This window comes from Doryrhamphus excisus, linkage group LG15 (genome assembly GCF_037039965.1).
Source record: "Doryrhamphus excisus strain RoL-2023G ecotype Guam linkage group LG15, RoL_Dexc_Guam_v1.1, whole genome shotgun sequence".
NCBI lineage: Eukaryota > Metazoa > Chordata > Actinopteri > Syngnathiformes > Syngnathidae > Doryrhamphus > Doryrhamphus excisus.
Genome location: NC_136371.1, coordinates 17,478,917 through 17,505,227, shown reverse-complemented (window position 1 = coordinate 17,505,227; position 26,311 = coordinate 17,478,917). Strand labels below are relative to the sequence as shown.

General features: G+C 38.9%; 2 protein-coding genes across 5 annotated transcripts in view; one reads left to right on the top strand and one right to left on the bottom strand.

Annotated features, from left to right (window-relative positions):
• LOC131104531 (von Willebrand factor D and EGF domain-containing protein) overlaps nucleotides 1-1,126 on the bottom strand; it is a 32,165-nt gene extending 31,039 nt beyond the window's left edge. Inside the window, exon 1 of the mRNA XM_078796875.1 lies at nucleotides 1,035-1,126. The gene's annotated coding sequence lies outside the window, so the exon portion shown is untranslated. The remainder of the gene's footprint in view (nucleotides 1-1,034) is intronic.
• Nucleotides 744-25,966, top strand: kynu (kynureninase). Of its 4 annotated transcripts, XR_013629903.1 has the most exons (16): nucleotides 744-911; nucleotides 1,110-1,162; nucleotides 1,551-1,728; nucleotides 1,804-1,924; nucleotides 2,004-2,086; nucleotides 3,025-3,086; nucleotides 3,161-3,232; nucleotides 3,294-3,368; nucleotides 3,428-3,574; nucleotides 3,644-3,742; nucleotides 3,817-3,887; nucleotides 4,475-4,527; nucleotides 5,502-5,587; nucleotides 5,664-5,894; nucleotides 8,517-8,663; nucleotides 24,851-25,966. XR_013629903.1 is itself a non-coding variant. In XM_058051838.2 (15 exons), the coding sequence occupies exons 3-15, from the start codon at nucleotides 1,560-1,562 to the stop codon at nucleotides 8,547-8,549; spliced, it is 1,302 nt and encodes a 433-aa protein (XP_057907821.2). In that variant the 5' UTR covers nucleotides 744-911; nucleotides 1,110-1,162; nucleotides 1,551-1,559; the 3' UTR covers nucleotides 8,550-9,118. The 4 variants fall into 4 exon arrangements, 3 of the variants coding, with proteins under 3 accessions (XP_057907821.2, XP_057907817.2, XP_057907818.2); XM_058051838.2 differs by lacking the exon at nucleotides 24,851-25,966 and having other exon boundaries at nucleotides 8,517-9,118; XM_058051834.2 differs by lacking the exons at nucleotides 8,517-8,663; nucleotides 24,851-25,966 and adding an exon at nucleotides 5,988-7,231 and having other exon boundaries at nucleotides 746-911.
• Nucleotides 25,967-26,311: the final 345 nt, after the last annotated feature.

The following is a 26,311-nucleotide window of genomic DNA, read 5'->3' as shown; positions in this document are numbered from 1 at the left end:
GGTTGGGAAAAGGTAATAATATTATAGGAATAAAGTGAAAATATGACAATAAAGTCCTAATATTACATGGCAAAATGTACAAAAATTAAATTGAAATAGCTGAAAATTAAAAGAAAAAAACAACAACAGAAATGAAAAAAAAAACTACTGGAAAATAGTAAAATAGTCAAAGAAAAATCGTAGTTTTAAATAATTTTATACATAAAAAAATAACTGCAGAAATGGAAAAATGATGTTCTTGTATCAGAATAAAGTCAAAATATCAAGAGAATAAAGTCAATATTTGGAAAATTCTATAACATAATGTAACTAATGTATATAATTTCTTAGCATATCTACACTTGTTGCTTTACAAAATATCAAAGTGCCAAAGTTATATTCTGCTTAGGACACGTCTATATGTTTATTCAAACATATTATTGAAAACAGAAACGTTACACCTAAGAAACACAGGAACAGGTCGTGTGAATGTACATTGTATTTGCATGCTTGATTTGTGTACATAAATAACATTCATTTCTTACGCGGACTTTTCTGCCCCCTTGTGGACGTTTTAGCTAAATGCCTACAAACGAGAGAGAGGGGCGGCGTTCCAAATCGCTCGATTCCACACTTCAACCAGCATTTTGATCGCATTGAACGCACCGTTCACTGACAAATACGGCAAAAATACAGTACCCGGATGCTGCACTCAGCCCTCAAACAGCAGCGGAGAGTGCTTCCTGTTTTTGTCACGTGACGTACTATTTACCCGACGTCATGAAGGCAAGATGTCTGCCATCCGCTACAAAACAACACAGTAAATAGAACCAAAGTAAAGCCGAAACTACGTGACATTATTGAAGGAAAAATATATTTTTTTAATTTAAATTTTAAAAGTGAAAGAGAGGCTCTCCGTCTTAAACTATGAGGTAAATATATCGTAAACAAAAGTAATGCTAACAGCTGCTTTATTTGTGTAATACGCTTTGTATAGTTCAATGACAATGAGCACATTCAGTAATTTACGACGCTCAGAATAAAAAAATACTCACCAATGAGATGTGGGATGCAAGGGTTAAACAATGAGCCCGTTTGAGGAATGATTAACTGGAGGGATGCCCTCACAGGTGAAAGTCCCCCGATAGACGACTGGTGAATATCTGGAGCTTGGATCTTCACTGTGAGTAAAAAGAAATAAGTTGTTCCATTCATATATTTTTATAGCTTTTATGTACTGTATGTTTATGTTTTTCTATTAAAAAAATACTCAAGGTGAGTATTTTACTCACCCATGACTCTTAAAGAAGGCGTCTCATCTCTGGAAGTTTCACAAATTGTCTCCTTCATATTGAGAGGAGCCAGACAAGGATGGCAGGCATCTGGTCTGGATGCTCCTACCTACTGGAAGGAGGCCTTGGGGAAGGACTGGGAACGCCTCAAGAGGAGCTGGATGAAGTAGCCGGGGAAGTCTGGGCTTCCCCGCTTCGGCTGCTGCCCCCGCAACCCCGATCTCGAGGGCGAACAGAAACCGATTTCCACCCATTGTTGTCCCTACGACTCTCCCATAGGAAGCAGCAATGGACCGCTTCACTGGCTTGACGGCGAGAGAAACCGTGGAGCATCTCGCCACCTTGCTGCGCTGCGCTCCGACCTCTGAGAAGGTGGCTGCTTTCCTGGACGAGCACGACGAGCTCCGACATCTCAGGGAGAACTTTCTGGTGCCCAAGATATCCGATTTACCTCCTTGTCAGTTCATAATGTCTCGTCATTAGCATTTTCTCGCATTTTCTGAGTGCGTCATCGTCATGTTGTGACCCACAGCGGATTTGGCGCTGGTGGACGGCAGCCAAGACGGCATCTACCTGGCGGGAAACTCTTTGGGCCTGCAGCCCAAGATGGCCAAGCGATACTTGGAGGAGGAGCTGGACAAGTGGGCCAAAATGTAAAACACAGCCTCACTCGTGTGTGTGTGTCCCCCCCCCCCCCATGATGAGGACTTCACGGACGTGTGTGTTTGTCAGGGGTGTGCACGGCCACACGGACGGGTCGCGACCTTGGGCCTGGGCTGAGAACAACTTGGAGGAGCTCATGGCAAAAGTTGTTGGTAATTTCCTTTTAGACTTTTTTGAACAACAAAGATATGAAGACCCCCCACCCCCCCACCCCAGTCCGTGTGGGGTCGGACTATAATTCACCGGACTTTAGCATCCTTTGTGGTTTTGTAGAGTCCAAAGTCTAGGTGGAGACACCCTAGCGTTCTCTCGTTAAAGCCTGATCACCTTCTGGTGAGCTTGGATGTGCAGTACACCCTTTTCTCGTTACAATACGACTTTTTCCTCTTAGTATTTGTGTAGTATAGTACTTCAATCTTTTGTTTTAATTTTCCAAGTATTTCAACTTTCTTATTGTAAATTTTCCTCTCATAATATTTTGACTTTATTCCCATTATATAACATTCCCTCAACCTAGAATTCAGAAAATTTTATTTCTAACTTATTATAACTTTATTATAACTAAAAAAAAATTCAATTCTATGTTACTAAAATGATATTATTTTTGTCAGAATATTATAGGTGTATTCTCATAAAATTTGGATTTTTTTGCCCCACTTTTTTTGTTTTGCTTATTTAAAATTCTTGTAAAATTGCCATTTTTTCTAGTTTTTTTTGCTGTTTTTTCCCCAACTATTTAATTTTTTTTCTCGTAAATTTTCTTATCATAAATTTTCTTACCATAATATTATAACTTGGATGAGTGGTTAGCACACACGCCTCACAGCTAGGAGACCTGAGTTCGATTCCACTCTCGGAGTTTGCATGTTCTCCCCGTGCATGCGTGGGTTTTCTCCGGGTACTCCGGTTTCCTCCCACATTCCAAAAACATGCTAGGTTAATTAGCGGCTCCAAATTGTCCATAGGTATGAATGTGAGTGTGAATGGTTGTTTGTCTATATGTGCCCTGTGATTGGCTGGCCACCAGTCCAGGGTGTACCCTGAAACATCATCCTTTGTGACGTTGCGTTTGTGGTGTTCTTTGTTCCAGGAGCGCTTACGGAAGAGGTGGCGCTGATGAACGGTCTCACCGTCAACTTACACCTGCTGATGGTGTGACCACCGAAAATCGAAAAACTCGAAAATCGGTTCAATGCCAACGCTCCTCAGTAACGTTTCTTCGACAGCTTTCCTTCTACCAGCCCACGGCGGCACGACGCAAGATACTCCTGGAAGACAAGGCCTTCCCTTCCGATCACGTGAGTGACTCGGGATAGCATGTTAGCATGTTAGCATGTTTGACACGCTGTCCTCTTTCAGTACGCAGTCGAGTCGCAGATCCGACTGAGAGGATTCGACGTGGCGGACAGCATGTTGCTGCTGACATCTAGACCGGTACGTCCCGCACAGTATCGATATCGATATATCAAGACTTTGCTTCCATACGCTCCCAGGGGGAGGAGACTCTACGGACAGAAGACATCCTGAACGTGATCGAAGCGGAGGGCGACTCCATCGCCGTGGTGCTGCTCAGCGGGGTCCAGTACTACACCGGTCAGCTGTTCAACATGGCCGCCATCACGCAGGCTGCTCAGAAAAAAGTGAGGCGAAGGCGCGATTACGTACTTTTCTCCGCCGCTACCGTTTGACGGGGTACCTTTGTGGATCAGGGCTGCCTGGTGGGCTTTGATCTGGCCCATGCGGCGGGAAACGTTGAGATCCAGCTGCACGACTGGGGGGTGGACTTTGCCTGCTGGTGCTCCTACAAGGTCTGAAACATGCGAACACACACACACACATATGAAAACTACATGTGTGTTTTTGTGTGTGTTTGTTTGCTTAGTACTTGAACTCAGGTGCCGGTGGCCTTGCAGGAGCGTTCATACACGAAAAACATCACGCCATCAAACCTGCGTGAGTACACACGCACACTGGCACAGTTTTATAAGAATAAACTAAAAAAAAAAAATCATGTTTCAGTCGCATAATGTTGAAACATTAAAGAAGGTTGTTATTTTTAAAGTACTAATGAAAACAACAAAGTGACAAATAATTTTTTTGTAAAATTAGTTTGTGGAAAACGTGGTAATATTATGGGAATAAAGTCAAAATATAACTGTAATGCAGGCATAATAATGACAAGAACATTTAGAAGAAAACAGTTTAAATAGTTAGAAAAAAAGCAGTAATTTTACGAAAATAAAGTCAAAATATTCAGATAAACAGTCGTGTTCTAACTGTGTTTCACGAGAATAAATTCATATGATTTAGTCATTTTTATGCTTGAAAATGCTAAATTCATGCAAAACATTTGAAAAATTCAAATTAAAAAATTAAATTTACATTAAAAACATAATAATTGGCAATATTCAACCACAAAACAGCCTGATTCTGATTAAATAATAAATATGTATATTTTTAAATATAATTGTGAAACTAATTTGTTGATTTTTGGAATGTTGTCAATTTTATTATGAAGGTCACGTGTTCCATGTTTACAGGCTGACAGGCTGGTGGGGTCACGACTTGAAGACTCGCTTCCAGATGAACAACGGTAACCATTTCATTCACAATGCACAATACTGCCATCTTGTGGCCGCCACACTCACTGCTTCCTTCTCCCCTCTAATTTTCCGTCAGTCGTCGCTTCCTTGGTTTTCCGCACGTATTTTATGGCTATTTCTGTATTATACCGATGCTGTTACAGTTGAATGAACGCAAACAGAAACAACTTTTGTTGTAACGAACTAATTTTCAACGAAACAATATGCTCTAGCTCCGCTTCTGTAAGTCCAACTGAACTAACTACGAGCTTTAGCTTTTGTCGCCATCTGGTGGACGTTTGCGGTAGCAACAGTTTTCAGTGTTTGTGTTAGTATTTTATTGTTGTATTTTACCCACAGCAAGTTTTTTTTTTATTAAGGGTCATTAAGATTGTAAAACGAATGAAATAAAAATAACTGAAATTAATAATGAAATAAATAAATTCAAAAAATATGTAATAAAAATATAAATAACTCAATAATACAATGATAATTTAAAAAAATACTAAAAAAACAAAACAAAAACACTGTTACACTGTCTGGCAATGCTTAAGGGAAAATGTAACAATGTAACTAATTTTCATAAAACTACAGAACATCAAACATAAAAATAAAACTATAGAACTACAACTGAAATGGCGTCATATTCCGGCCTTTGTCGCCATCCTGTGGACATACGCTGCACCTACAGATGTGTTTTTCATTCATTCATTTTTCTACCGCTTATATATATATATATTTTTTTAATAAATTATCGTGTACTAACCATGGCACGTTTTTCGTCATGGGGCATTATGTAATAAATAAATCCATAAAAATATTAACTTTGAAGTTAATAACTAAAACTAAAAAGAAAACGAATGAATGAATAAATGATTAAAAATAGCATGTCAATCAATGCTACAGTGAAAAAGCACATGCATGCATTACGTTGCGTCATTGTTTTGTGAAGATGACGATGCAACATCTTGGTTTGTGTGCGCAGTGCTGGACCTCCAGCAAGGCGTGAACGGCTTCAGGCTCTCCAACCAGCCCATTTTGCTAGTGTGCCCCCTGCAGGCCAGCCTGGAGGTACTGCAGTCACTCGCCTACGCCTACACCTACGCCTACGCCGTGATGCCATTTGTGGTGTTGACTTACCCCGCAGGTGTTCCACATGACCAGCATGCGGGCGCTGCGCAGGAAGTCCGTGCTGCTGACAGGATACTTGGAGTATCTGATATCCCACTACTACTCCGAGGACCCTTCCCAGCCTGGGAAACTCCAAGTGCGCGTCATCACGCCCTCTGACCCCGAGCAAAGGGGGTGTCAGCTGTCGCTGCGTTTCTCCGTACCCATTCGGAGCGTCTTCCAGGAGCTGGAAAAAAGGGGCGTGGCTGTGAGTGGCCTTAAGTCTATCATGTAAACTCCTCCGCCGTGCAGGAACCCATCACATTTTGCTTTGTGCCCCCCCCCGCCCCTCCCGCGTCAGTGTGACATGCGTGAGCCGAGTGTCCTGCGTGTGGCGCCGGTGCCGCTCTACAACTCATACCGGGACGTCCATCGCTTCGTCCAAAGTCTGGGTGCGGCCCTCGCCGCCAGCCGCTCCTGATCCGCCACCGGCCGCTCCGCTTCACCGAGAGAGACAATAAATACTTCATTTTTAAACGTTTCACCCGCTAAGACGTTTATGAAGCCGCCGTCACCTCCATGACCTCTCTGACATCAGCACGCTCTAAAAATAGAATTTAACAAGAAAAAACAACAGCAAAAATGTGAAAAATCGGCAGTAATTTTTCAAGAATAAAGTCAAAATCTTCTGAGAAAAAATAGTTAGTCTAAATATTAAAAGAAAAAAGTAATTCTAATGAGAAAAAGTAGCTATTTCACACAAATAAACACAAATGACAAAATAATGTCATTTTAGCAGCATAGAGTAGTAGTTACTGAGGAACTAAGGCACACGTTTTAGAGTAGTTACTGAAGAACTAATGCAGTTATGTGGTCCTAATGATTAAGGCACGGCAATTTAGAATAGTTACCGAAGAACTAATGAGTAGAGTAGTTACTGAGGGACTAAGGCACACCAATTTAGAGTAGTTCCTGGTGACCTAGTGACCAAGACACTTCAATGTAGACTGGTTACTGAATAACGTATGAGTAGAGTAGTTACTGAGGGACCAAGGCATACCATTTTAGACTAGTTACCGGGGAACTAACTAAAAGGACCTAATGATTAAGGCACACCAAGTTAGAGTAGTTACTGATGAACTGATGAGTATAGTTACTGAGGAACTAAGGCACACACATTTAGAGTAGTTAACATCGATTTAGAGTAGTTACTGAGGAACTAATGAGTAGAGCGGTTACAGAGGGACTAAGGCACACACATTTAGAGTAGTTACCAGTGACTCGATGACCAAGGTACATCAACTTAGAGTGGTTACTAAATAACTAATGAGTACAATAGTTACCGAGGGAGTAAGGTACACCAATTTAGAGTAGTTACTGATGAACTAATAAAGAAGTTATGAGGACCTCATCATTAAGGTACCCCAATTTAGAGTAGTTACTAAGGAACTAATGAGTATAGTTACTGAGGAACTAAGGCACATAATTTTAGAGTAGTTAAAATAACTTTGGAGTACTTCCTGCAGAACTAATGAATAGTTACTGGGGAACTAAGGCACACGCATTTAGAGTAGTTACCGGTGACTCGATGGCCAAGGTACATAAATTTAGAGTGGTTACTAAATAACTAATGAGTAGAATAGTTACTGATATAGTAAGGTACACCAATTTAGAGTAGTTACTGATGAACTAATAAAGAAGTTATGAGGACCTAATGTTTAAGGTACACCAATTTAGAGTAGTTACTAAGGAACTAATGAGTATAGTTACTGAGGAACTAAGGCACGCAATTTTAGAGTAGTTAACATAACTTTTGAGTACTTCCTGCAGAACCAATGAATAGTTACTGGGGAACTAAGGCACACGCATTTAGAGTAATTACCGGTGACTTGATGACCAAGGTACATCAATTTAGAGTGGTTACTAAATAACTAATGAGTACAATAGTTACTGAGGGAGTAAGGTACACCAATTTAGAGTAGTTACTGATTAACTAATAAAGAAGTTATGAGGACCTAATGTTTAAGGTACACCAATTTAGAGTAGTTACTAAGGAACTAATGAGTATAGTTACTGAGGAACTAAGGCCCGCAATTTTAGAGTAGTTCACAGAACTTTGGAGTAGTTCCTGAAGAGGAATTAAGGCACACACAGAGTAGTTACCGGTGACCTGATAACCAAGGTACATCAATTTAGAGTGGTTACTAAATAACTAATGAGTACAATAGTTACTGAGGGAGTAAGGTACACCAATTTAGAGTAGTTGCTGATGAACTAATAAAGAAGTTATGAGGACCTCATCATTAAGGTACCCCAATTTAGAGTAGTTACTAAGGAACTAATGAGTACAGTTACTGAGGAACTAAGGCACACAATTTTAGAGTAGTTAACATAACTTTGGAGTATTTCCTGAAGAGGAACTAAGGAACACACATTTAGAGTAGTTACCGGTGACCTGATGACCAAGGTACATCAACTTAGAGTGGTTACTGAATAACTAATGAGTAGAGTAGCACACACATTTAGAGTAGTTACTGTTGACCTAATGAGGAACTAATTTGGCACATACATTTAGAGTAGTTACTGAGGACCTTGTTAGGGACTAATGAGGAACTGAGTAGTGTAGTAGTAGTGAGGGTTAGGTAATAATAATAATAATAATAATAATAATAATAATAATAATAATAATAATAATAATAATAATAATAATAATACCTGATATCGGACCCATTTTGCATCACTTGTGTGTCTAAGGGCAGGTGAGCATCGAACATCCAATACACCTCATAGACTCTCTGATGCACCTTGACAAGACACAAACTGGAGCTGACAGTGTGTGTGTGTGTGTGTTTGTGTGTGTGTGTGCGTGTGTGCGTGTGTCTATTTGTAGCTCATCTGGGCTCTGTTGGCTGCGGTGAAATGACAAGGTAACACAACTGGAGGGTCAGCTGTGTTCCAGGGAATCAATCTCGGCTGACAGCAGTGTCTTCGGGATACTTGATGGTGACATGCCAACCCACACCAAGGAGACTTAAAAGTAACACACACACACACACACACATTCCCATGTTATAGATATTCACTGTCATTCCGTTTAAAGAGTGTTTGCGTGTTGCTGCTGAAGGTTCATCCAATGTCCAGCAGAGGGCAGCAAAGCACCAGCATATGTTGCATACATGACCACACTACTGGACAGTTTATTTTTAATTATTATACTATTAATAACATATGTAACATAACAGTTGTTAAGCAAAACTGGTTTCGGTCTTTTAACTATTTTCATTTTTTCTGGGAATTTATCATATTTTGATGATAAATTCCATTATACACAACACTCATACTGATCTGGTTCACTTTTAAGAGCATGGATGTCGTCTTATGCAATTAGCATTTTCCATTATTTTAAAAAGCAGCAGATCAGGGGCAGCCAAATTGTGGCTCGGGGCCATTGGCGGCCTGTGGCTTTAAAAAAAACAGTAACAGTAAGTTTCATTACAAATATTTACAGGAATAAAGTCCAAATATAAGACAAAAAATGGTAATCTGATGAAAAAAGTAAAAATTTGTACATGAATAACGTTGGACTATGTATTGACTATGTATGACTTTATTTTTCTTCACTGTAAAGCGCTATAAAAAAATAAAATGTATTATTATTAATAATAATATCACAAGAAAAAATAATAAAGTGAAAAACAAACAAAGTTGTAATTTTTAAAAAACTGTTGGGCAAAGGTATTATATTAAAGTCATAATTTTATAAAATTATTTCATAAAAGAAGAAATTTTACAAAAAGAAAGTTGACAAAGTTGGAAATTTTAAACAAAAAAAAATCCCAGCAGAAATGAAACAAAACCGCTGTTATTGTAAAAATAAAATAAAGTCCCAATATGAAGATATAAAAAGTATATAAAAATATAAAAAGTCAGATTCTAATGAGAGAAAAAAGCAATTTTACAAGAAAAAGCTCATCATATTATGAGAACAGAAAAAAAACTAAACGAAAAAGAAAAAAAAGCGACCAGAACGACCAAAAAATAAATAAAAAATCAACCATAATTCAACAATACTACGATCTAAAACGCCACATTTCTCATATTATTATTGTTGCACACTACTTACAGGCAGGAAGAAGCCTATTGTGAGACTAAAAGCATCCGCTATCCTTTGTATCATTCAATTTGTGTAGCTAACTGCGTCATAAGCTCAACCCAATGAACCATTGCGGCCACTAGGCGTCGCCAAACTCAAACCACCACTTTTACTTAAAAGCACAACACGTTCAAATGTGGTCAAAGCGTGAAAAAAAAGTGCGACTTATACTCCGGAAAATCTAATCTTCCTCATTCCAAGCGGACTAAAACCCGTTGCGCCCTGAGGTCGACCGAGCGGTGGCGGACGCTAACCGTGTTCTCTGCGGCGGCAGATAAAGACGAGGTCAACACCCCCCACCGAGCGAAAGCAAGAAAGCAATGCTGGCCCAATCAAAAGTTCTATTAACCTGGAGAGCCAGGAGCTAATTGAGCGAGGGGGAAGCGCTACGTCTCCTGCAAAGCGTCTGTGCGGCGCCGTTAGCACGTGGCGGCGTGACACGTCTGACATGTTTGTAATTATGAGGGATAATAAGACGTCGGAGTGGGCAAACAGCTGAGCAGGACACTTGGGCCGCAACACAAAGATTCTTCCGACCTTTGATAACCCACACAGGCGTTACACATCCAGACGTGGGGGGGGGGGGGGGGGGGGGGGGGGGCTTCTGAACGTGTGGAGATGATGGGACCGCCTCTGATGCTCTCTTATCTCCTGCAGCGGGTGAAAGATGTTCTAATCTGTCACCGCAATACTCTTAAACCCTGGTGCGGCGATTGGACCAACTTTTGTTCTTTATAATCCTCCATGCCAGAGAGGGGAGGTCATGTTTGTCAAAAATGTGCTCGCCAACCCCCCCTCGTCCACCCCCCCCCCCATGGCTTAATTTAGAATTTACGGCGCATTTGGAACTTCACGCCAGCCACAGACTCCCAACCCATGAGAATAGCAGCATGAAAACAAAGATGCAGCCCCTTTTTGAGTTCGATGGCTTTTAGCTCAACGGCTAGCGTTACTCGACTTAAAGGTTCTGTTTGTCTTTAGCAGCAACAAAAAATACAAGCCCACCACAATATTTCCATAGCACGTTGGTAGTATGAGGTGGTTACCCATGGCTTTTAGCTCAACGGCTAGCGCTGCTCTACTTAAAGTCTCAGTTTGTCTTTAGCGCCCAACAAAAAATACAAGCCCACCACAATATTTCGATGGCACGTTGGTAGTATGAGTATTACCCTGGGCTTTTCGCTCAACGGCTAGCGCTGCTCTACTTAAAGGCTCTGTTTGTCTTCAGCGCCCAACAAAAAATACAAGCCCACCACAATATTTCGATGGCACATTGGTAGTATGAGGTGGTTACCCACGGCTTTTAGCTCAACGGCTAGCGCTGCTCTACTTAAAGGCTCTGTTTGTCTTTAGCGGCAACAAAAAATACAAGTCCACCTAAATATTTCGATGGTACATTGGTAGTATGAGTGTTACCCTGGGCTTTCAGCTCAATGGCTAGCGCTGCTCTACTTAAAGTCTCAGTTTGTCTTTAGCGCCCAACAAAAAATACAAGCCCACCACAATATTTCGATGGCACATTGGTAGTATGAGTATTACCCTGGGATTTTAGCTCAACGGCTAGCGCTGCTCGACTTAAAGTCTCAGTTTGTCTTTAGCGCCCAACAAAAAATACAAGCCCACCACAATATTTCAATGGCACGTTGGTAGTATGAGGTGGTTACCCACGGCTTTTAGCTCAACGGCTAGCGCTGCTCTACTTAAAGTCTCAGTTTGTCTTTAGCGCCCAACAAAAAATACAAGCCCACCACAATATTTCCATGGCACATTGGTAGTATGAGTATTACCCTGGGCTTTTAGCTCAACGGCTAGCGCTGCTTGACTTAAAGGCTCTGTTTGTCTTTAGCGGCAACAAAAAATACAAGCCCACCACAATATTTCGATGGCACATTGGTAGTATGAGTATTACCCTGGGATTTTAGCTCAACGGCTAGCGCTGCTTGACTTAAAGGCTCTGTTTGTCTTTAGCGCCCAACAAAAAATACAAGCCCACCACAATATTTCGATGGCACATTGGTAGTATGAGTATTACCCTGGGCTTTTAGCTCAACGGCGAGCGCTGCTTGACTTAAAGGCTCTGTTTGTCTTTAGCGGCCAAACAAAAAATACAAGCCCACCACAATATTTCGATGGCATATTGGTAGTATGAGTATTACCCTGGGATTTTAGCTCAACGGCTAGCGCTGCTTGACTTAAAGGCTCTGTTTGTCTTTAGCGCCCAACAAAAAATACAAGCCCACCACAATATTTCCATGGCATGTTGGTAGTATGAGGCGGTTATCCTGGGATTTTAGCTCAACGGCTAGCGCTGCTCTACTTAAAGGCTCTGTTTGTCTTTAGCGCCCAACAAAAAATACAAGTCCACCACAATATTTCGATGGCACATTGGTAGTATGAGTATTACCCTGGGCTTTTAGCTCAACGGCTAGCGCTGCTCTACTTAAAGTCTCTGTTTGTCTTTAGCGCCCAACAAAAAATACAAGCCCACCACAATATTTCGATGGCACATTGGTAGTATGAGGTGGTTACCCACGGCTTTTAGCTCAACGGCTAGCGCTGCTCTACTTAAAGGCTCTGTTTGTCTTTAGCGGCAACAAAAAATACAAGTCCACCAAAATATTTCGATGGTACATTGGTAGTATGAGTGTTACCCTGGGCTTTCAGCTCAATGGCTAGCGCTGCTCTACTTAAAGTCTCAGTTTGTCTTTAGCGCCCAACAAAAAATACAAGCCCACCACAATATTTCGATGGCACATTGGTAGTATGAGTATTACCCTGGGATTTTAGCTCAACGGCTAGCGCTGCTTGACTTAAAGGCTCTGTTTGTCTTTAGCGCCCAACAAAAAATACAAGCCCACCACAATATTTCCATGGCACGTTGGTAGTATAAGGTGGTTACCCTGGGATTTTAGCTCAACGGCTAGCGCTGCTCTACTTAAAGGCTCTGTTTGTCTTTAGCGGCCAAACAAAAAATACAAGCCCACCACAATATTTCGATGGCATATTGGTAGTATGAGTATTACCCTGGGATTTTAGCTCAACGGCTAGCGCTGCTTGACTTAAAGGCTCTGTTTGTCTTTAGCGCCCAACAAAAAATACAAGCCCACCACAATATTTCCATGGCACGTTGGTAGTATAAGGTGGTTACCCTGGGATTTTAGCTCAACGGCTAGCGCTGCTCTACTTAAAGGCTCTGTTTGTCTTTAGCGGCCAAACAAAAAATACAAGCCCACCACAATATTTCGATGGCATATTGGTAGTATGAGTATTACCCTGAGATTTTAGCTAAACGGCTAGCGCTACTCGACTTAAAGGCTCTGTTTGTCTTTAGCGCCCAACAAAAAATACAAGCCCACCACAATATTTCGATGGCACATTGGTAGTATGAGTATTACCCTGAGATTTTAGCTAAACGGCTAGCGCTACTCGACTTAAAGGCTCTGTTTGTCTTTAGCGCCCAACAAAAAATACAAGCCCACCACAATATTTCGATGGCACGTTGGTAGTATGAGGTGCAACATGTGCAACAATTATGCCGAGCCCTCAAACTTATTATTTCACGTTGACCTTCTCGCCCTTGAACGCAACCATCTGTCACGGGGGGGCTTGCAGCCTCAGCTGAAACGTTGTGTTTTGGTTACAGCCAGAAGAAATCTAAATATTTGAAGCGATCGGATCCACGTTCTCGTCATTGTTACCTTGCGTCTGTTTACTTTGGACCCGTGCGAGGCGGCAGACCTGCGGCGCCGCAACTCATCTGTGTACATCGTTTAGATGACAGCGTGGTTTACACAACCCCCGATTTCGTTAGGACGCTGGAAAACACTTTCTGCTGCCCGACGACGCATTCCTGTGTGCACCTCCAGCTGCGTTCGGGATGGATGAGGAGGTGGCAGATGTCTCGCGTCACACCGGTGGTGGAGTTACGCAATGCAGCGTTCAGGGTCCGATTGTTTCCCGGCACAAACTTTAGGTTTTTGTTGTTGTTGTAAAAACACAACCTTGATTTTTGTGTGTTTTGGTGTCTAATTGGATGGATGGGATGGGATGGGATGGATGGATGGATAGATAGATAAACTTCCTTTATTGTCATTGCACAATAACATAGCAGTGAAATTGCCAACAAAATGTCGTTGACTGGCTCCTGTATAATATATAATAATAATAATTACCCAGGCTCGTTAATACCTAAACACTTCAGCACTCCCCTCAAATTCATGGAGAACACAATAACACAGAATTGAAATTGCCAACAAAATGTTGTTGACTGGCTCCCGTATAATATATAATATATATAATAATAATAATCTATAATAATAATAATTACCCAGGCTCGTTAATACCTAAACACTTCAGCACGCCCCTCAAATTCATGGAGAACACAATAACACAAGAGCGAAATTGCCAACAAAATGTCGTTGACTCGCTCCCGTATAATATATAATATATATAATAATAATAATCTATAATAATAATAATAATAATTACCCAGACTCGTTAATACCTAAACACTTCAGCACTCCCCTCAAATTCATGGAGAACACGATAACACAGAAGTGAAATTGCCAACAAAATGTCGTTGACTCGCTCCCGTTCATATATAATAATAATAACAATATATAATAATAATAATAATAATAATAATTACCCAGGCTTGTTAATACCTAAACACTTTAGCACTCCCTTCAAATTCATGGAGAACACGATAACACAGAAGTGAAATTGCCAACAAAATGTCGTTGACTCACTCCCGTATAATATATAATAATAATGTATAATAATAATAATAATTACCCAGGCTCGTTGATACCTAAACACTTTGCACTCCCTTCAAATTCATGGAGAACACAATAACACAGAAGCGAAATTGCCAACAAAATGTCGTTGACTCGCTCCCGTTCATATATAATAATAATAATAATATATAATAATAATAATAATAATTACCCAGGCTTGTTAATACCTAAACACTTTAGCACTCCCTTCAAATTCATGGAGAACACGATAACACAAAAGCGAAATTGCCAACAAAATGTCGTTGTCTCGCTCCCGTTCATATATAATAATAATAATAATAATATATAATAATAATAATAATAATTACCCAGGCTTGTTAATACCTAAACACTTTAGCACTCCCTTCAAATTCATGGAGAACACGATAACACAGAAGTGAAATTGCCAACAAAATGTCGTTGACTCACTCCCGTATAATATATAATATATATAATAATAATGTATAATAATAATAATAATTACCCAGGCTCGTTAATACCTAAACACTTTGCACTCCCTTCAAATTCATGGAGAACACAATAACACAGAAGCGAAATTGCCAACAAAATGTCGTTGACTCGCTCCCGTATAACATCTAATAATAATGTTATATAATAATAATAATAATAATAATAATAATTACCCAGGCTCGTTAATACCTAAACACTTTAGCACTCCCCTCAAATTCATGGAGAACACAATAACACAGAAGCGAAATTGCCAACAAAATGTCGTTGACTCGCTCCCGTTCATATATAATAATAATAATAATAATATATAATAATAATAATAATAATTACCCAGGCTTGTTAATACCTAAACACTTTAGCACTCCCTTCAAATTCATGGAGAACACGATAACACAGAAGTGAAATTGCCAACAAAATGTCGTTGACTCACTCCCGTATAATATATAATATATATAATAATAATGTATAATAATAATAATAATTACCCAGGCTTGTTAATACCTAAACACTTTGCACTCCCTTCAAATTCATGGAGAACACAATAACACAGAAGCGAAATTGCCAACAAAATGTCGTTGACTCGCTCCCGTATAACATCTAATAATAATGTTATATAATAATAATAATAATAATAATAATAATAATAATAATAATAATAATTACCCAGGCTCGTTAATACCTAAACACTTTAGCACTCCCCTCAAATTCATGGAGAACACGATAACACAGAAGTGAAATTGCCAACAAAATGTCGTTGACTCGCTCCCGTTCATATATAAAAATAATAATAATATATAATAATAATAATAATTACCCAGGCTCGTTAATACCTAAACACTTTAGCACTCCCCTCAAATTCATGGAGAACACAATAACACAGCAGTGAAATTGCCAACGAAATTTTGTTGACTGGCTCCAGCACAATATATAATAATAATAATAATAATAATAATAATAATAATAATAATAATAATAATAATTACCCAGGCTCATTAATACCTAAACACTTTAGCACTCCCCTCAAATTAATGGAGAACACAATAACACAGAAGTGAAATTGCCTACGAAATGTCGTTAATGTCCCGTATAAAATAAAAAAAAATAATAATAAAATAAAAATAATAATAATAATAATAATAATTACCCAGGCTCACCTTAGCACTCCCCTCATATTAATGGAGAACAAACTTCTGTCTTGACCCAACCTAATCATAAACACGCAAACTTGACCTTGAACGCACCGTAACACCGAAACATTTTGATGCTTCCCCCAAATTCATGGAGGACAGAATGAACCTGAAAACAATCACCGCTGGACCTTGACAGCAATTCTTGGTCTTAGACTGAAAACGGCGATAAGAAGTTACCAGAAAGTGTAATCGGCCCGCATGTCAGACGCCTGAAAGAAAGCGTGCCTTGCTTTTCACCAGCCGTAAATATAGAAACATCATACTTCTCATCTGCGCCGCAAATTTGCAATTTACAAATTAATCCCCCTTTGGAAAAGTGATCTTTTATCTTATTTTGAAGGGGCGCCATAACGTCGAGTCGGTGTTGATGCTGACTGACGGAATAATTCACAGCTCGGGCGACCACCAGCCACCGCCTCTGTGATCTGTCGGCGCAAACCACGCCTGGACTTAAAGGTCTATGAAAAGAGGCAATTTCCGATTATCACGCTTGGATCTGTCAGGCAGTTTGGGTGCTCGTTAATCTCCCCGAGTGCTTGGCGTTGATGATGGTGTCCGTATGCGGCTTTAATTTGGCCACTTCAGACCGCGGCGAGATGAAGATGTTATGAAGATGCGAGTGCCTGCCTCGGAGACGCTTGTTGTGCGTCACGTTATTTTGAAACATTCATGTTGCGCCATCGCGGTCCTTGGTTCTAGTGCTTCTACCCTGGGGTCGTGGGGGTCAGCGGTGAGGCGGGATCTAGCTAAAGACTCAACACACAAAATGAGCTCCTGCGGCTCAACCTCACAACCTCACAACCTCAATGTGAGATTTTATTACGACTAAACGTTTGCCAAAGTAACTCTCATGCAAATTATTCATAAAACATAAAATGACTGAAATGCATAGGAGTCATGCTGTTGCTGAATGCTGCCACACAGTGGCCACCGCCAGTTACTGCAGGTGGCCAAGCTTTGGAAGCTTTTCTAATTGCACAGTTTTAGGATTCATAAACCGTTTAAAGTAGAGAAGGTTTTTCTTTGCCAGACAGAGAAGAAGAAATATATTTGTGCATTCATAATAATTCATCTGGAGGCATAAACTGCAAGACAAAACGATTATTATTCCCTTATTCAGACATTTTGTCGTGATTGTTTGTAAAATAAAGACCTAAATGAAGTATAAATGTGGAATATAAATGTTAAATTAAAAAAATTAATAAATAATTATTTATAATAATTTACAATTTTTATATTTATAATTTGATATTTAATTTAATATTTATAATATTTATTATTTTATAATAATACTTTTTTAATAAATATAAATATAAAATAAACAATAATGTACCCCGCCTCTTGCCCAAAGACAGCTGGGATAGGCTCCAGCACCCCCGCGACCTTTGTGAGGAAAAGCGGTAAAAAATGAATGATGAATATTTATAATATTTATTATTTTATAATAATAATTTATTATAAATAATAAATATAAAATAAACAATAATGTACCCCGCCTCTTGCCCGAAGACAGCTGGGATAGGCTCCAGCACCCCCGCGACCCTCGTGAGGAAAAGCGGGACAAAATGAATGAATTAATGAATTTACAATTTATAATTTGAAATGTAATTTAATATTTATAATAATTATTATTTTATAATAAAAATTTATTATAAATAATAAATATAAATATAAAATAAATAATAATGTACCCTGCCTCTCGCCCGAAGACAGCTGGGATAGGCTCCAGCACCCTTGTGAAGACAAGTGGTAGAAAATGAATGAATGAATGAAATAATAAATTAATAAATATTAATAAATATAATAAATAATATTTGCCTTGTTTTTAGCCCTAAATGAAAGTATGGATATTGTATTTTAACGCATCTTTTACTGTTTTTACTCAACTCTATTTTTATTTTTTTCTCTACTGTAAAGCGTCTGAGTACTCTGAAAAGCGCTATACAAATAAAATGTATTAATATTTATTATTATTATAAATAACTAAATTGATGTCTGCATCCGCAGTCACAAACATGTGCTGTTTGCATATTTATTTTTACATAGAACATTTAATATTTGTATTTAAATGTAAAATTCAATGTAACATTTCTATGTAATATTATGTGAAATATGAATTGAATATATATATTTCATAATCTCTAGTGCCGACTCCAAGAGATGTTTCAGCAAGCGGAGAAGGGAGGGGCTATGGTGGGGCTTTCGCTGTTGTCGCCGTGTGCAAGCGTCCGGGGGGGGCGTGCCTGTGCACTCTGACACCAGCCCCCCCCCCGGGAAAGTGCGCTTGTTGCCGCCCAAGGCGTCTGCGAGCGGGATCGGAGCCAGAGTCAGGAGGTCAGCTCCATGTCCTGGAAGCAAACCGCGACCTACTTTCAAAACCAAACAACCTGCCACGGCGCCTTGACGCGTCGCCTCGCTCGCAAAGTCAGAAGGTCCACAAGACGGGAAAACTTCGGGTTGCATAACTTGGGAATGCGATCGTTATTCCGGAATCGCATCCCCAAAAATAATCCCAACGTCAAATTTGTGTGTTTCCTGTGGCATTGGACGCTTTGTGTCTGTAAGTAATGTGTAACTATAATACTGCATATGGGTTAGCAGTCTTGTGTATATTATACATAATTATTATTATTATTATTATTAGTCTTTTTGCCTCACTAATCAGCTTTATAGCTCAAACAGTGAGAAATTGCACTTGTTCGGACATTCTTGAATGCACCACAGTTGCTGAGAAATGCAAAAGTGAAACAGTCGGGTCTCAAGGTGAAAAACAACGTAATGAAACCTCATATTACAAATATACAACATAAAGTGGCTAGAAATATTTCAATATTTAACAAATATTGAACAATATTGAACAAAGCAAAATTTTAAATCACTCCACACTCTTTATATGCGACCATATCTTACTTATTGTATGGAAATATGGGCTAATAACTATGAAAGCAATCTTCACTCGCTAAATGTACTGCAAAAAAAGGCCAGTAAGGATAATTCATAATGCTGCCTACAGAGAACATACTAACTCATTATTTCTAAAATCACAAATACTTCAACTTGCTGATATTAGCTAAAAATGTCATCCAATAGTTCTCTACAAGAGAGGAGAAATATGAAAAAAATAAAAATAAAAATAAAAATAAAAATAAAAATAAAAATAAAAATAAAAATAAAAATAAAAATAAAAATAAAAATAAAAATAAAAATAAAATAAATAAAAAAAAATAAAAATAAAAATAAAAATAAAAATAAAAATAAAAATAAAAATAAAAATAAATAAAAAAATAAATAAAAATATTTAAAAATTTAAAAATTACAAATTATTATTAAATTATTATTCTTCCTACTCCTTTTGGACATGTGGAACTGGGAACTGATTATGGGATGCACTCAAGTGTCATCGGATGCATGTTCAAATGAAATTAAACCATTCCCATTCCCATTCCCATTCCCATTCCCATTCCCAATATATGACGGTAAGGAGTATGGATTATGGAGACGAGGCTAAAGGCTGCATCTATTTTTAGCGATCACGATCGTTACTCAGTGGTGAGTAGCTATACGTTTTATATTTTTTTAATTTGTTTAGTTATAAAAAGTGTGTATAATTGTGCGTTCTTAGCTTTCGTTGCTAGTAAACAATAGCAATTGAAGATAGAAGGGTTGAATCTGACGTCCACATGAAGGAGGAGCGATATTTTAGATACCTCGCATCGGATGTTAAAAACCTGACGAAATTGGTACGCGTCTAGAAAAAGTCGTATCAAAATCGGACACAAGGAATTACGAAGATATCCGAGTTTCCCGCTTCATCACGCAGGATGTAAACTTCAAGCGTAAGACGGAAGCATCTCGTCACGCCGACCTCACACAGCCCGTAGCGCTCCAGATCTGCTTGGCTCAGGATCACCTCGGCTGCCGGTTTCAAGTCTGACTCTTGAGGCGTGCCGGAGATCTTATAGGGTTTGAAGTTGAGAGCGCACGGCACCGGCGAGCACCCGCGTCTCCTTTCACCTCGCAGCGTTTTGTAAGCGCCCGAAAGGAAACGGGAGAAGTATCAAGCAGAAACAGCGCATCACCGGGAGGCACGGCGGCTGCTTTGGATCAGTACCTCGCCAACCGGCCAATCAAAGACGATGCCGTTCCGAAGCTCCCTCAGACCTGATCTGCTTCTTCTTCTCTACAGCCTCCGAGCTTTTTCATGCCGGTGAAAACATGTCAGAATACATGAAAGCAGCCAGTTTGCCCCACCAGCTAAGGCGCAGTGAAGGCTCCATCACGGCAGGAGATGGAGGGAGGACCAGCTAAGAATATCTGTTCGAGTCCCGATCCTCCGTTGTGTTCCGCAACTGTTCCTTTTCATTTTATTTACAATATTTATTGACGTGGAATTACCTCTAAAGTTCCACATTTATTCATCAAATAAGCCGCCATTTTAGTAAGCATTTTCATACATAAAATCCAAATATAATACATTCTGATGATAAAGCACACTCACACATTTAACCTTCCTTTTGTGCAGGGGTGTCAAACTCAATTTACTTGGGGGCCACTGGAGTTAGGGTCCGGGCGAGACTGGGTCGCATCAAGTTTTCCAAAAAAAAAAAACAAAAAACGCATTTATTAAAAACAGAAAAATTAATAAACTTTGCTTTGGTTTTGATTTTCTACAATAAAAGCTCTGATAAAACATTCCACTTTTCTCAAATATCTTAATTTTTTTTTTCTACACAAAATAAGATGAAAAATAAATAAATCAAGAATAAAGAAAATCAATCAATCAGTAATAAATAAATATAATAATAATAACTAAACGGCAAATAATAAAAACTTAAGAAACCACATATAGTTGGTGGGTAGACAAATTATTAATATTTTAATAATATTAATATATAATAATATATAATATTATATATTATTTTTATATAATTTATATATTTTATATATAATTTTATAATATATATATAATATAATAAAATTAATATTAATATTTTTTCATTCAAATTAACAAAACATTATTAAAGCCCTGTAGACATGACAAAACACGACTATAGTCACATTTATACTTTTTTTTATTTACAACATATTGCGCAACTGCAGGGTCTTGAGACACATGCTAACTCGCTAAACTAGAGAGCTAGCCACCTAAATGGTAGCCTTCAAGTTATTTCCTTTCAACTTAAATAGCCAAAAACTTACCACTTCCACACGGATAGGGAGGATAACTATTAACAGTTATTTAACCTTTAACATGAACATGAATCAAAAGTGATAATTTTTTCTGGGTACATGATACCATACAGCATCCATATCAAACTAACATTAAACTTTCATATCAAGGCGGGGGCCATATTTGGCCCGTGGGCCGCGTGTTTGAGACCCCTGCCATAGATGTTTCTTTAGTGATTAATACTAAAATGAGAAAATAAATAAAACTAATTGATTTAAGAGATATGTTCTATAGCTCTCAGTAATAGCCAAGTAACAAAATAATTATATTTATGAATATGATTCTTTTGAGGTTCATATTCTTTAATAAGACTTTAACTTACTTTTAAGACGATTACAATGAAAACATCTAAAAATATACGACAAATTATTGCAATCGACTAAATTAATTTCACTCTGTGTGTATGCTACAGGCCCCGCCGACACCCGCCGACACAAAGAGTCTACACGACTGCTGAAACCAATGCACAGAGTGAACTCTCAATGGTGGGCCAAATGAGAGTTAATTATTATTTATTGTGATTAATCGTGGTTTTTTTCTTTGGTTTCTTCATCCTGTGAAAACACACTTAGCGGGATGTACACGTCTTTCGCACCGGAAGTCCGCTCGGGACGATTTTAGCTTCCCTAAACTTTTGCATGAGGGCCACAACGGTCCGCTCGACGATACGGAGAGGAAAACAACGAGGAAAAAAATCAGGAAATGAAGGCACCGCACCGCCCGTTTAAGACCTTATTGCTTTTGAGTGCGTCTTTACTGTTTCCGTATTTTGACTGAAATCTTAATGCAGCGAGGATTAAAAGGATTACAACATAATCTGGAGTAATCCAAAGCGCCACGGACGGAGGAGTGCTTGTAATCACAGCGTAAAAGCTGTCCGGAGGTCTGACAACATTGTCAGTCACATTGAGGATTAAATATTTGTGGCAAAACTTTTATTAATGTGGGGCTGGGGTGGGGTGGGGTGGCGGCAGGGCCAGTTCATAGCGGCGAGCGTTGGCCAGCTTGCTGTCAGGATAAAACATCTCCAATTTTTTTTTATTTTTGACGAGCGCTCAGGAGGTTCATTACACATGTGGATCACGAGAGGGGGGGGGGGTTTGAGGAAGGAAAATCAATTTTTATTAGCTTTACTGAAGTGCCGTCACGCCGTCCATTAGCTCCTCCATGAATTCATATTTTGCCAAGACGCCGCCGCGTGTATATTTTAAGGATTATGTACCGCATCACAAGAAATCATCTTTGCAGCTAAATGAGCATTTCATCGATGCTGTTTTGGGAGGGGGGGGGGGGTTGCGAGGGATTTGACACTTGTATTGACATTTATGCAACAAATACAGATAAATACTAGAAGTCTAAGCCGTGCAAAGAATGCCAAACTGATGAATGTTGACTTTGGCGCCCCCTGGTGGCCAGCAGCTGCAACACCACATGCTGACAGCAGCTGGGCCAATGTTTCAGTCTGAGAAAAGCTGCCAGACTGCTTTTTTTTTTTTTTTTTTTTTTTTTTTTTTTGCCTTGAAGCTGTAATGAGGTCGTGCCTCAGGGAGGCAACATATTAAAGCCTAAAAATAAAAGCACCTTCTGCAGCCAGAAAAGCAGGAAAAGACTGTCAAACAATGAAAGTGAAGAGAATCCCCAAAGGTGGGAAACAAGCGGTCAGGCCTGAACGACCAGAAAGAGCAGGAAAAAAGCAGCAGCTCACACTTCACGTGTACATTGAATGAAATCATGTTCGCAAATTGGGGTGCCCCGGATATCCCATATCAATATCAGCAAAAAAAAAAAAAAACATAAAAAATGAGGTCGGGCATCCCTTGTCTATCGCAGTTAATTGGTTCCAGACCTGATTGGATTTCTGCAAAGTCGGATTCCTTATTTATAAACGGAAAATGTTGTCGTCATGCGAGTATTGAGTCATGAGTATTCATGCTTCATTTAGGCAAAAAAGTACCTAAATATGCAAAGTACTAGTGATGATTTCTGAATATATTTGTTGACAAAGCAAGTTAGTATGAAGTACAATATATGAAGCACAAATTTGGGAAGGATTACATTATGGTAATGGTAATGGTAATGGTAATGGTAATGGTAATGGTAATGGTTTTATTTCATTTGAACATGCATCAGATTACAATTGAGTGCATCCCATAATCAGTTCCCAGTTCCACATGTCCAAAAGGAGTAGGAAGAAGCAAAGCTTATTAAATCCTACCCCTTCATCTGGTGCTTTTACAATCAGTAACTGTTACATTTGTTCACTTCCTGCTTTCCTAATATAGTTTATGTTTTTTTAATTTATTTTTAAATTTTTAAATTTTTAAAATTTAAATGTTTAAAATGTAAAAATTTTTAAATGTTTAATTAAAAACATTTTTAAATGTTTAAATTTTAAATGTTCAAATGTTTAAATTTTTAAATTTTTAATTTATTTTTTGTCATGTACCAAAGTACGAGGTGATATCTAAATACGCCTTATTATTAGAGCCCTCCAGGACATGAGCTAACACCCCCATAGTCATCTTTACTCAATCCGTAACTGTTATATTTGTTCACTTCCTGCTTTCCTAATATAGTTTACTTTTTTAAATTTATTTATTTTTAAATGTTTAAATTTTTAAAATTTTAAATGTTTAAAATTTTAAAATTTTTAAATGTTCAAATGTTTAAATGTTTAAATTTTTACATTTTTACATTTTTTAATTTATTTTTTGTCACGTACCAAAGTACGAGGTGATAACTAAATACGCCTTATTATTAGAGCCCTCCAGGTTTTTTTTAATTAATTTATTTTTTTTTTATTTTTAAAATTTAAATGTTTAAATTTTACATTTTTTTATTTTTTAATTGTTTTTATTTTTTTTATTTTTTATTTTATTTATTTATTTGTCACGTACCAAAGTACGAGGTGATATGAGCATACAATGACATAATGGTTACCATAGTAACTGTCAATATAATATATATAATATATATATATATATAGCACATCATGACTGGCCCATGTGGCCCATGTGATCACGACAGCGTGTGCTAACATGCTAACAAAATAGCAAGGAACAAGATGGCGTCTGTTTTCTTGTTACAAAAAGACGCTTGAGCTGAGTGTAAAATGCAGGTTGCATTCATGGACACTGGGTCATTACATATATATATATATATTTCCCAAGCAGAGTTAGGGTTAGAAACCCAGCAGTTGAAATGACTTTTAGAAATGACCCCACTGCTTAGCTCAAGAGCACAAGGGTCCTGTGAAAACCGCTATGCTTCCGACCCGGCACACACGCAGTTTTAGGAAATTCCAGTTTGCTCTTCTCCCCCTGAAGGCCTCATGAAATGACACCACAGAATTGGAACACAGACGTTTTGCTTAGTAAGTTCTTCTGGTTCCTCTTCATGTGGCAGGTCCACATCCTGGACGGAAGATGTCAACTGTCACAGACCAGGACTCTCCGGGAGCGCTTTACCTTTGGACCTACGTGGGTCACCTCAGACGTGACCTGATCCGCTTCCCGCAGGAAGCGACAAGAATGCAATGGATGGCGATCAAAGGAGCTGAATCACAACCTTGTCAGTCATCGACTGGGTGGGTTGGTGGGTCCAACCACGGTACGACTGACCCAGTGTGAGTACGTCCAAAGTTTAGGCGGGCGAATACTCGAGTCCGCTGCACAAACCCGACCCTTGCAACAAGTTCTACCTTGCTAGCGATGTCATGAATCCCCATCAGCCATTTCCCAGAAGGTCCACAAGCAGCTAAACCATCTGCTTCTGTGGAGCGAAGATCTGCGTGCATCGATGGCTAACCACACTAAAAGTGCGTCGGGTGGCCCGACATCAAGGTTCACTAGCCTGTCAACATTCAGCTGCAAATAAGAGCGGCGGGGGACAAAGCGGGGCGAGTACTTCAGAGTCTCCTCTCAGAAGCCAAATAAGAAACACTCCAGCACATCAGACAGAAGGCTCTGACAAATGGAATCGGATCCCGCCTCCCACGGGCACCGCATCCCGTCTTTCAGCCCGTGGGCTCCGCGTGGAGGAGACGGTTCAGACCTCCAACTAAGAAACAACGAGGGGATCTGACAGGAACGGAATGTGCTTGCCACTAATGATGCACCTACCAGAACGCTTGGCAACTCGCACGAAGACGACAAAGCCTTCGAGGAAAGTTTGTCAACTTAAATCTTTCTTGGTGAACTTTCACCACGAGGAGACGCGACGACAAGACTTTGTCTTAATTAAACCCATAAGGGATTATGGGTAGTGTAGTTCCTTACTTTTTAATCTCACTAAGCAAACAATTAATCTATTATCTATTCTCAACTATGCATTAATCGACTTACGCTTTCTCTTTACCCGGCTACGTCGCCACTTCTCCCGCGGGATTCAAACGCATTCCGAGGCCAATTGAGAAACATACTGTAGATGAGAAGGTGGGATCTCATAGGATTGTTGCAGTCGTCACAGGCAGACAATGGTAATGGTAATGGTAATGGTAATGGTAATGGTTTTATTTCATTTGAACATGCATCAGATTCCAATTGAGAGCATCCCATAATCAGTTCCCAGTTCCACATGTCCAAAAGGAGTAGGAAGAAGCAAAGCTTATTAAATCCTACCCCTCCATCTGGTACTTTTACAATCAGTAACTGTTACATTTGTTCACTTCCTGCTTTCCTAATATAGTTTGAGGTTTATTTTTAAATTTTTAAATTTTTAAATTTTTAAATTTTTAAATTTTTAAATTTTTAAATTTTTAAATTTTTAAATTTTTAAATTTTTAAATTTTTAAATTTTTAAAATTTTTTTTACATTTTTTTAATTTTTAATTTTATTTATTTATTTGTAACATACCAAAGTAGGAGG